A 12,743-nucleotide genomic window follows, 5' to 3' on the forward strand; every position below is an offset into this window, starting at 1 on the left:
ATTCCCTTTTCTCCTTTCTCAATCTTTATCACTAATCCAAACAAAGAAGAAACCACTAGCTATAAGCATGTCGCATCCTATATAGAAAATGAGAAAAAATATATATTTAGCTTCTTCTTGTTTTAGATTTTACCTAACCTTAATTACTTTTTTAAGTAAAATTGGTTCTCTATGTTATCATCACAAATTTTGACTTTTTGAGTCGGATATAGGATTAATTTAGAGTGCGAGACAAGTCAGGGATGAAAATATTTAAATCCCTCCCAAGATAGTATGTGAGGATCGAATCCAGACTCTTTCCTTTTCACTTACTCAACTCACTTACTACTAATTGAGCTACCATCATTTGTTTTATATTTAGCTTCTTTGATACTCTGCTTCGATCACTTTCTCCTTGACCTTTAAAAATTTGTTCAAAACAAATATTATAGGGAAAATCACCCATAAATATACGGTTGAGTATTGTAAAATAATATATACAACAAAGAAGCAGACTAACCCTGAGATCATCCTCTTATTAAGACCAAGTTAATGATTCCAATTGTTGTTTTTAATACCAATTTTTTTTTTTTGGGATGAATTCTTTAATACCATTTAGTAATTAAAAGGATGGTGTTGGGCAGCTGATGCGTCCAATCATAATAAAATTGGTAACTATTGAAGTAGCACATAAATGGTAGCGCGTCTCCATCTTGTGCTTTAGCCTCAATTTTATTTCCACACAACGATGCCTTTCTTTTTGTATGTATATTTCATATTTATTTTGCAGAGAAGGACGAAGTTTTGTTGTTTTTAATCAGTTATTGCGGTCTCATTTATTATTTGGAAGAAGATATTTCGAGAAAAAATAAAACCAACAACTGTTATTATAAAGACACAACTTAATTAAACTATATGCCCCATTTCTTATTGCACAATAATAATAACGCCAATGTAATTGAATCTCAAAAAAATCATATTGATCAATTAGCTGTAACGCTAGAGCGACGACACTATTGTAGCTGTAGCTGTTAATTGAAATATACGTTTTCGTCTTATCTGATAATTTCCTTTGCTACAAATACAAAGGACAAAAGATCAATAATTTATCATCGCAGCTAGTAAAATATACTAATAAGTATAGAAATTGGACTATAGGAGTCCCACCCCCACCCCTCCCCTTCTTGATTATTGAGATCTCATATTTTTTTAATAAGAGCAATACAATATAAGTATACTTTTTTGTTGAAAAAATATCATTATACCTTAATAAGCCTGAATACTTACAAGCTTAACTCACTCTTGCTATGACTAAGTTGGCTAATTTAGAACCACTAGGCCCATTAAACGACAAAAAGCATGACAGGATACCTCGTGTTCTTTTCCTCAATAAAATATAAGTGTTTAAAGCAAATTTTATTCTATTTTTACTTAAAATCTCATTCCATAATTACGTGTTAGGATGTCCAACATGCATAACGGTTTAGTCAAACGCATGAAATCTGATTTCTTCTATATATGGCCTTGTCATTTCTTTATTTAAAATTATGTGGCGCAGATAGTGAAGTAGTGTGTTGGTAAAAGAAACGACAAATCTTTAACATATATTCATATCCATTTTATGACTCATTGACTGATGGCTTTTTCTAGACTCATTAATAAGAGAAAAGAGTTCTTGCTAGTGTGTTTCTAAACAGGAACTTTATTCAAACATGGTTTAAGATTTAGAGTTTTCCACGTAACTCAAGACATTATAGAAATATGTCTCAAAAGATAATATATCAATGGGGTGAGATTGCGAAAATGACTCCAATTCGTTAGTTTGTTTCATATATTGTTTTGGATTTTGTTAGACATATGGAAATTCCCTGTTGGAAAACGATGGAAGGATATATATATATATATATACCGCATATATTAAGCGATGAACGTATATATATAAGATATACCACATCGTTGTATCAAAAAATAAAAAAAAATACGCCAATCGTATCTATGCAACATCATGACACGCGTATTTAGTATTTCATTAGTAGAGTTCCCTTTTTGTGTTTTTTCTTGGTGTGACTTACATCAGAAAGATGGCTCGTTCTTGAATATATATAATTTTTTTTTTATTCTTTCAACTTATAGTTTGGTTGATGCTAAAGTCAGATATCAAATAATTAATTGCAAATTTTTAGTTTGTTTGAAGACATGAAATTTTATATTTTTAGCTAAGCGTCTGCTGAATGTGTGAATTAGACATATTGTTTTATTATGGGCTAATTGACATCAACACGATGGTGCCATGTTTAAGAAACTTACAAACGCACAACTGAGTTCTTAGTTGATTGATCCGCAACAAAACTTGTTTGTCTGATTTTAAAAGAAACTATCTGCTATCAACGGTCTTACTGAATTCTTAATACTTTCTTACGTGAGGCCCACCTTTTTTTGTAACCACATTTGACATAGATAAAAGTAGGCAAAACTTAAGGCGATGGGATCGAGACAAAATGAGAGAAACGTAAGAAAGCATGCTTCATGACTCAATATATTTGTCAGTTTTTTTTTTTTTTTTTTTTCTCATTTTTAACTTTATCTTACTTGAAATGTTCATACACTGTGCAGGAATAGCATGCCTCTCTTGACATACCAAAAATACAAGAATATATAAGACATAAACATTGATGGAAACAAAACCAAACAAACATGGCAAAAATGATGTGCAAACTGCATATGTAAAGCTAAAACCTTGGACTAGAACAAAGTGTTATTCATTAAACACTTATTATTTATATAACTAAATTTAGGAATTAATGTTTCTCATGTTGTAGAAGATAATTTTATTTCCTACACATACATGAAAGTATGTGGGGGCCATGTGAAAAGAAAAAAGAAAAAAGAAAAAATATGGGCCCCACACACTTATATATGTATAGTAGATAAAATTATCTCTTACAATATGAAAAACATTAATATCTTATATTTAACATGGTTCCACTTTTACACATTTTAGGGTTCGACAAGCACACTTGAAGAAATGGGCTTGTGGGCAAAGGGAGTTACAATTCTATAAGAGGTATATGGGCCCAACCAATCCTAACAGAAAGGTTTACCAAAAATAGGCTACCCAAATGGAAGGCATCAACAAATACTACAACGGTCGGACCCCAGCATACAGAATTAATTAAGTTCTAAATTTACATGAATGACTATTTGTCTTATGATGTACAAACTTGTATTAATATGAATAATTGATCTTATTACATAAAAGGTGGGAGATTTTGGAAGTAACAATTAAAGTCTTTTTTCCAAATCTTGGTGTAGAAAGTAGAAACTGTTGGTCCATCCAAATAACCAGTTAAACAAACACAGCAGCATCACACTCGGCAGCCATAAGTGGTGAATGAGCCACAACAGCTTAGAAATCAAAGGGCCAAAATGAGAGACTCAGTGTCTAATGGGAAATTAACTTAATTTTGCATTAGGTCATTTGTTTTATAGATGTTGTCTTAAGTCAGGAACTTCGGTTGTTGTTTTATGACCATTGGAAATAGCCAATTTAGTACTTTGGTATTGGTTATACCTCCAATTTCCAAATCTTTTATGTCATTTCTGTCATTGTTTGCTACTTGCTACTACGTACTGATTGCTTCTTATTTTTTTATTTTTTTTATTTTTTTGAGTGTACTCAAGGGTATCCCCACCTCCTTTGGGGGTGAGACTAATCACAACCGTGCATTGTCGGTCCCTTGCGGGGTAGCACTACCCAATCCGTTTTTTCCATACCCAGGGCTCGAACTCGAGACCACTGGTTAAGGGAACTCAGACACCTTCCATCTGAGCCAACAGGTTTGGGTGATTGCTTCTTAATTTAAATATCAAGAATGATGCACTTCCAGTTACACGAAGTATTGTTTTTGTATTTTCTACTAAGATACTGGATTTTTACAAATATATTCTTAGGTAAAAATATGTCCTCTCTGGAATAATAAGAATTTGAATATCAATGTTCCATACTATTGAGGTAATCTACTAATCATTTAACTTATGAAGAGAATACAAGGACGTAGTGTACCCTAGGGATTTCATAATTTATTAGCAGGTTAAATAATGAAGTCTTCAAATAAACCTTAACCAATCTGAGTCATATGAAGTCTTCAAATAAACCTAATTAACCAATCTGCAAAGCTCTTCTGATTTAAGGTAATTGGTCAGTTTGGATGAATTTTTTCTCTCTCCAAAAACTGCTTCTTCTTCTTTTTGAAAAAAAAGCACTTCTCACTTTATGTTCGTTTGGATATCTGCTTTAAAAAAAAACATAAGTCATAAAAGTTAAAAATTTATTTTTTTTAGAAGCTAAAAATTTTAACTTCTAAAAAAACCAAAAATCAAAGTTAAATATTTTTTTTCAAAAGCTAAATATTTTTATAAAAATATAAATAATTTTAACTTTTGTAAAAAGCACTTCTAAAATAAGGAAGAAATAACTTTTTCTAAAAGCCAAAACATAAGAAGATTTTGTAAGGTCTTTCGTAGTTCTTAATCAAGTTTGTAGAAGGTTTGTAGTGAACAGTTTGATAGTGAACAGTTTTAACAAAGAGCAGTTTGTAGAAGGTTTATCAAGCAATCGTCCCTTCAAATTTATACAAATATTTAATTTTAAGTATAATTTTTAATTTTTTATTCATATAATTAATTATACCCTAAAAAACTTTTATTCACTGTTAAATTTTTTTTATTTTGTTAATTATATAAATAATTAAAATTTCAAAGAAAAATTTACGCTATAATTCTACCTCTTTAAAAAAATTCTTGAGTAAAGTCCTTTTTGAGTCTTTGACAAAAAATATGATCCTCACTTTCGTTCTTTACCAAAAAAGTTCTCATATCAGTCCTTTTTTAGAATCTAAATTGAGGCTTCATTGCATTTATGAGAGACTACATTTTCAAAGAACTAGAATTGTAAATGAACGAAAAGTTGACTTTTTTTATAAGGGATAGAAGTAGGGAACGTGTTTTTTTTTTTTTTTTTGATAACATTATATCCTTCATTCACTCACAATTCTTGCTCGGTCTTTACTGGGTTGCTTTGCCGGTCTGAAAATCTGGTTTCTTGTTAATGATTGGGCTTTAATATTGCACCGATGGATATAATGTCTAAACTCCTAGGCTTAAGGATATAGACCATCCAATCAAGATGGGCTCAAACACAATATAACAAAAATCAATGACCCGGCCTGTTTCTTTCGCATGACCAACATCATGAATAATGAGTAACATAAACCCATGATCATTGGCACAAAATAAATTTGTATAAAATATGACAATACATAATTAAATAATAAAACAATTATAGAAAATAACTAACACATTAATTTAAGATTAATATATTTTAATATAGGGAGGGAGTATATTTTCTCCTGCAACAAGAGCTAATTTTTCTCTTGTTAGAGACACACAAATATTATGGGTCACACCATAGTTATCAAAATCGCGTTTTATATCGTAGGATCGTAAGATTCTACGATTTTTGACCCAAAAACGATCCAAATCGGATGTAAGATCGAGATGAAGTGGGAACTTATGAGATCGAAGTGGAAAATCGTAAAATCGGTGAGATCGTGCAATTCCACCGTTCTAGCATTTCAAAGAAAAAACAAATCCAAAAATCTAGCAACCAAACCAGCGACCCAGAATGGATTAAAAGGTTAAAAAACTAATTTCATAAAAGTAGAAACCCTATTTTTGTGATTTCCATTTCGTTTGAGATTTTCCTTTCGTTACCAATGTGTGACTGATATCTGCAATATGACCTTCTCTTACTTTCTGTAACTGCTGGTTCTTCGACTGGTTATGCATGTTCTGCGACCTTCAACGGATTTCATCTTTTGTTTGGCCATCTAATGGTAAAGTGGTTTTTCAAAAGTAGGTTATGTACTTTTATTTTTTTTTATTCTTTTATTCTTCCACCTCTTGGTTTATGTGGTCTAGATTTACCGTATTAGTTTTTGTTTTTTCATACTAATTCACGTTGTGTCAAAAATGCTGATTATTTTTTCATTTTTCAATACAAATTTTGACTTTCAATCATATTATCTTTCTTTTATTGGAATTGGAAGAGTATTTTTTTGTATAATTAATAATAATAATAAATCAAATTATTCTTTATAATTTGAAGTTTTTAATTAAATAATGATTTGGTTTAATGGTTATTGTATATATTTGAATTAATTATTGTTGTATAATTTGGATAATTATTATCATATATATGTATAAAATATACTTTTATATTCATGTTATTTTAATATTGTATATGTACATATACGATCTTACAATCCGTGTCGATCTTACGATTTACGATTTTTTTATCACCTTCCGATCTTATGTAAGATCTCGATCTTAACAACATTGGGTCACACTGTACAAGGAAAAAGTGGGGGGAAATTAAATGTCTCCCACACCTTTTTGAGTCATTTGGAAAGTCTTATTACCTCCGGTTGCATAAAATTTATATTTCCACGCTACCATGAAATAAACAAACAATAAGAATTATATCCGTTGTGCATATGGAATTAACAAGAAATTCATTTTTGTCTCTTTTCATGAAGTAATTGTTTGGTACGTTAATTTCTTTTCTCCTTATAAATATAAGTTTAATCAAATATAATTTTATTAGAGCTCTTATTATAGAAATAGTTTTTTTAATAATGAAAAAAAAGGTTAAAAGCTAAAGCTCTCTGGAGGAATTTTTTTAAAATGTATGTCAATTTTTTTGAGTCCTTATATTTATTTTATAGTTTACTTTTATTCTAAATTTGTATTTATAAACTTTATCTTTTACTTTAATAATTTATCATAATAATAAATTATTTTATTCTTCATCCTTTAAAATCATCATAACAATTTTATATAATTACTTAGCTTTATTTTTAAAGTCTTTTTTTATAACTTTAACTTAAAAAATTACTTGGAAACGAATCTTCTCATATTAAATAAAGCATGACACAGTCCACACCAAAAAAAAAAAAGCATCACACAGTTATGTGGCGAAATCACAATTATACAAAGGTAAATCAACGGTAATAATTATGTAACGACTAATTTTAATATTTTCTGTTTTTCTTTCTCATCATTATTAATCCACTTTTGTATGATTATAATTATCAAACGTAATTATATTATGATTTATTTGATCCATTCCCCAACCACCTCCACACACACAAGATAGATAGATAGCTTTCTTGACATGGCCCTGAATTCCGTGAGAGTCAGCCTCAGTGAAAAATTTAAACATCATTTCTTTAAAAATTGATTCTTTTAATTACCACTTATTCTCAAATCAATTTGACTCAAACCTAAATCAAAAGGCAAAAAATAATTAAACAAACACAAGGAAAACATATTGAAATTAAAAAAAGCTAGTTAACTAATTTAATTTCCGTAAACATTGCTTCAAAGTAAATATCATTTAGATTAATTAAGTTGGGATTAATTTTTTTCATGTTATATTATACATATTTTATATGTGAAACCCTTGTAGAGTCATATTAAAGAGAAATAAAAATAAAAATTATCTTATACATCGTTAAAAACACTAATCCAATAAGTTGTCGCAGAAGCATACCTGTACGAACTAAGAAGACGAGGATAAATTCTAGTATCATTTTCAGGCTATGAAGCAATGAAATCTTTGACTAGGTCATGAAGTTGCTTTTGCTTTATGGGATCACGAACCTCAGCGCCATGACAACCCCCTTCTACAAAACGACTCACCACTGCTACACCCTTCTCCTCCATCAGTCTCGCCAGTGCCATTTGATGGTCCACCAGTGGGTCCCCATCGCACCCTGTCACCACCACCCTCCACCCAAGCTGTCTCACCCTATCCAAAACCCTAGCTCCATCCCCAGCCCTTGGATTGCAATACTCATGATCACGGTCAACCCCAACGGGCAACGACAACTCCCACATCATGTCACTCACGTGCGGTGGCAGAACCAGATCGTTCTCCAGCCTTAGCTCCGAGGGTACCCTCTTGGTCCCACCAAAAAACGGTTGAGCCAATATCAGCCCTTTGATCTTAAGCGGATCCAGATAATAATGGTCAACCGCCGCAGCAGCACGTAGACCCGCGCGGTATGCGATGTTTGCTCCGGAACTAGTTCCCATGAGGTAACAATTTGAATAATCGGCATAGTTTGTCAACCAATCATTTGATTGGGCTTTGATCCAGTGCAGCGCTTCCACGGCATCGTCGTACGCAGCCGGCAATCGGTGTTCTGGAGCAAGACGGTATTCTACGGATACGACGATGGATCCGACGTCTTTTGCGAGGTTTACGCAGAGATCGTGAAAGAAATTTGAGGCTGCACTGAATAAAATGAAGCCGCCCCCATGGAAGTAAACGATGAGAGGGAGCTTGGTTGGGAAGGAGGAGGAATGATCGAGTGCTTTGCGGGGTAGGAATATGCGAGCAAAGGTGTTGTTTGATTGGTTGATGGGAGCGTCTTTGGTGAGAACGGGGATGGGAAGGTTGGGATCGGGTGAGGGTGAGGTGTGTGGGTCTTCGCGCAGGCGACTGAGGGTGCCGTCGGAGTTAAGAAAGATTTTGAGATGTTGAAAAGGATCAACGGCGTGAGGGGAGAGAGGTTGGCCTGACATAGTAGACTATAGCTTGATGCTGGTTCTCTGATGATTTGAGCGCTCATTAGTCATTACAATCGTTCTTCAAGTCAAGTCTACCCTTCCTTGACATTCGGGTCAATTACTTTAGAAAAAAAAAACAAGAGTAAATACTTTTTTTTTTTTTTGTCACTGACGAAAAATACGGTACCCATTTAGTTGAAATCGTGGTCCCTCACAAATTCAAAAAAGACCCATATTAGTCCCTCAAAAGGACTAAAATGGGTCCACTTTAAATTTGTTAGGGACTAACTGACTAATTTATTTTGTAAGGGACTAAAGTGGGGATCGTGTTTTTTGTTAGGGACCCAAAAGGGTATTTACTCAAAAAACAATTGTAAGGTAGTGTTTGTTTCGGGAGAAATTTTTTTTTACTAGGGAAATGTAATTAATAGGAAAATGGTTGGAAAGTGAGTTTGACAGGAAAATGTAAAAAAAATTGTTTGGTTGACCCAAATATTACCAGGAAAATTTATTTAAATATGTAAAATCTATATTCGGGAGAAACTTTGCACCTGTTTTTTCACTTCCCCAGTCATCTCATAATACCACATGTCAAGTGGTATTCTGTAACAGTGAATTTCATCCAAAAATCAACACAAAAGTCATTTTCCCATATATCCTATTTGTCTGGTATTTCTTGAAAAAACCTGAACCAAACGTGGTATTTTTTAATATTCACCTATACTTTCCCATCAATCCTAAAATAAACTTTCAACCAAACACTACCTAATTAATCTTCCGTGATTTTATCTTTTAGCTAAGAATCAATTAACTGCAGTCCTCGGAGAAAAGAAGCATGAAGTATGACATGTCAAACCTGCTACCAATCAGTGTCTCAAAACTTAATTATTGGACTAAATTATACAAATTCTTCAATCTTGGTTTTAGACTTTACAGTTTTAGTTTCAGGCATATAACACATGAAGAAAGTATATTCTAATTTATTGTTACAAAATATAAGGTAGTATTTAAATGTTGGCGTGAAAATGATATTTCTTAAGGATTTTTTTATTTATTATTATCCATAATCAAAATTAATAAAAATACTTTGATCATAAACGCAGATCATGAACATAATCCAAATACTGTAACATACTATTGTCTAGATATCTCATTAATGAAGACGTGTATCTTAACGTAGATCAATAACATATATAATCCAGATAATGTAACAAATCATTGTCTAGACAACTCATGATTGAAGACTTTTCACTAAATAATAGACTTTCTTGGACGTGGAAGGGTGAGCTACGAAAATCCCCAGCCGCTAGTTGCAGAGTGGGATTTCAATTTGAGTCTGGTTCAAAAATTATATGTGTATTTATTTTTTAAAATTTTAGTTTGTTTATATCATAATATATTTAAATTATATTAAATACAGAGTACCTGAGCAGGCAACACTAAGAAAAATTATAATTTTATTAAATATTTTTTTCTTTTTATACAATTCAGAATTTAAACACATAACCTAATATAACTTACTCAAATCTCTCATTAAATATATTTTAATTTTTAGATAGGGCCAAATTGCAAATTTTAGCCTAAGCCAAATTATTATTTTAACCTGGGCCAAATTATAATTAATTATATAATAAATATGATTTGTTAAAATTTAGCCTGGATCGAGGCCACCCCCAGGTACTATGTGGCTCTGCCCCCGTGATAAAATTGTCCCAACACATGCATACCCTTGTCCTCGAGCAGTTTCACCAACTGCATATTGGTCCACCAGTGGGTCTGCATCACAGCCAAACACAGCAAACCTCCATCCAAGCAACCTGATTTGATCCAAAACCTTAGCCCATCCATCACCGTTGGATTTGAATACTCGTGATCATGGTCAACGTCTATGGGCAATGATAGATTCCACAACAAATCAGAAACAGTCAGGCTATATTGCATCGACACAGGACACGATATGTCGATACATTAATTTTAAAAAATATTAGATTTTGACTTGTTAGGACACGTTTTGATATTAAATTATATTTTTAATATATATAATATAATTTATATTTAATACATATAACAACTCATAATAAGTCATATAATCAATAAAATATTCAAATTTTATAACATAAATATAAAGAAAAAATAATTTTTCATGTCTTATTAATTTCTAGGATCAAATTTCATAACATAAAATATTTGATTTATAAAATAATTTTCAAATCAAGGGTACCAGGGGAGTTGAATGGAGAAATGGGAGGAAGGGGACCGATTTTATATTGGTGGGACCTGCACAGTTGCGTTGAACTGTGCAGCATCTTTGCTGGTTCTCTAACACGTGGCTAGCAAGCGTTGAGTGACTGTACGATTGCCACGTAATACGTTGCGTAGTCTTGCGAGTTCAGCCACGTGTCATAATCTGCCACGTAATGCGCTATGCTGCATAGCATTTTTGGCCACGTGGACTGCAATCTCAGATTAAGCGAGCTGACACGTTGACTGACGTAAAGTGCTGGATTGTTCAGCGAGATTGTGACCTCAAATTTATTGCCACATGTCCATCCCTAACTCGCTAGGTGTTGTAGGCTTGTAGCGAGTTAGGTAACATGGCATTCCGAAAAATATTTTCTTGAGTGTGGCAGTTCAGTAATTTTTTCCCATAAAGGTGGCAAAAGTGTCGTTGTCCCGCACCTAAAGGGTTGTTGTCCCGCACTTGTGGCATTGTCAGTTGATAAAGCACATGAATTGACAAAACTAGGGTTAGCCGAAGGTTAATTTAGTTAGCTTCTTGACTTTAATTTTTCCATTTTTTCGAGAATCCTAGGGTTGTATTCTTGGATGGTATTTTCGTTGATATTTTGCTCACAAAACAATACCAAACATAATAAATAGGATTACCATTCCTATTCTCGGAATCTAAATGATGCACACAAGCTGACTGACTTGGATTGAGCGTTTTCTCGAATTTATTCCATAGTTTAGGGCTTTTCAATAATTATTAATTATTTCCCTTTTTGTTATTTTTAAATTATGTTTGAATGTGCGTTGATTGTGCATGATTATAGTTATTTAGTTTTTTGTTATTTTATTTTGCCTATTTAAGGCTTGGAGAACCCTATTATTATTTGGTTGTTTTTGGTTAAAAAAATTAAGAAAAGATAAAAGTGTTTTCTTGCAATTTTTGTTTCGTTCTTTCTTTCCGTTTAACCAATTGATTACTGCTTCAACATTATTTGGTAATCAGAGCTCTGGTTGTCACATAAATGGCTGAATAGAACAATGGCGATCGAGGTCGTGGACGACGAAGTTGAGGCGACGACGGTGGTAGAGAGCGTGGTAACACTTTTAACGGCGACGACAAACAACCACACATCGACATGCAAAACATCATAATTGTAGCAATGACTGCTACAATGGCAGAACAAGGTAGACGAATTCAGGAGCTTGAACAACTATTTGCCCAAACACAGTTGGACGAGTCATATGAAGGATAGGAATCTGAAAGATCATCTCATGAGAAGGAAAGGAGATTCTAGAACCGGAACCAGGAGCAGTATATGATAAGTATGATTGGGAGCAAAACGATGAGAATCCAGAGGTGAAAGAAATATCTTGTAGTGATTTCGGTGGAAAATCAGTTATTAGAAATTTTAATATCTCTGACAAAGATGAAGTTCTACCTAAAGATATCATGCAAAATGATCCTTCATTCAAGAAGTCTTTAGTTTGCATGCAATATTATGAATTCGGGGACAACGAGCATAACAACCTCATGCTCCATTGAGATAAAGTTTTAGCTTTTGGTAAAAGTTTAATTGGAGATCGTCAAAGGCAATGGTATTTCCTGGTACATCAGATAAAAATTTCCAATGACAGATCACAGATGCGATAATTGAACAAAATTGTAGGCAATGGTCCTTTTGGAATAGTTTATTTGTTTTGTCCACTTACTCCCTTAGAAGAACTCACAATATTTCTAGTTTCCAAGCAGTTTAATACAAATGCAGACGAGCGTATCAAGAAAGAATTGCATTCACAAGTCCTAATCTTAATTAGGGAATTTGGTGAGATTGTACCAGGAGAGTTGCCACCTGGGTTACCACCTGAAGAAGTTGATATCATCAGATTCGAGGGCGAATCTT

General features: G+C 32.8%; 1 protein-coding gene across 1 annotated transcript; it reads right to left on the reverse strand.

The window, feature by feature from the left end:
* Positions 1 to 7,410: 7,410 nt before the first annotated feature.
* LOC133316246 (carboxylesterase 1-like) lies at positions 7,411 to 8,803 on the reverse strand. Its single transcript, XM_061517972.1, has one exon. It carries the CDS (start codon positions 8,626 to 8,628, stop codon positions 7,639 to 7,641), a length of 990 nt encoding a protein of 329 aa, XP_061373956.1. The 5' UTR covers positions 8,629 to 8,803; the 3' UTR covers positions 7,411 to 7,638.
* Positions 8,804 to 12,743: the final 3,940 nt, after the last annotated feature.

This window comes from Gastrolobium bilobum, unplaced genomic scaffold, assembly GCF_033153095.1.
Source record: "Gastrolobium bilobum isolate Gb01-03AN ecotype WA unplaced genomic scaffold, APGP_CSIRO_Gbil_v1 utg7242, whole genome shotgun sequence".
Classification (NCBI taxonomy): Eukaryota; Viridiplantae; Streptophyta; class Magnoliopsida; order Fabales; family Fabaceae; genus Gastrolobium; species Gastrolobium bilobum.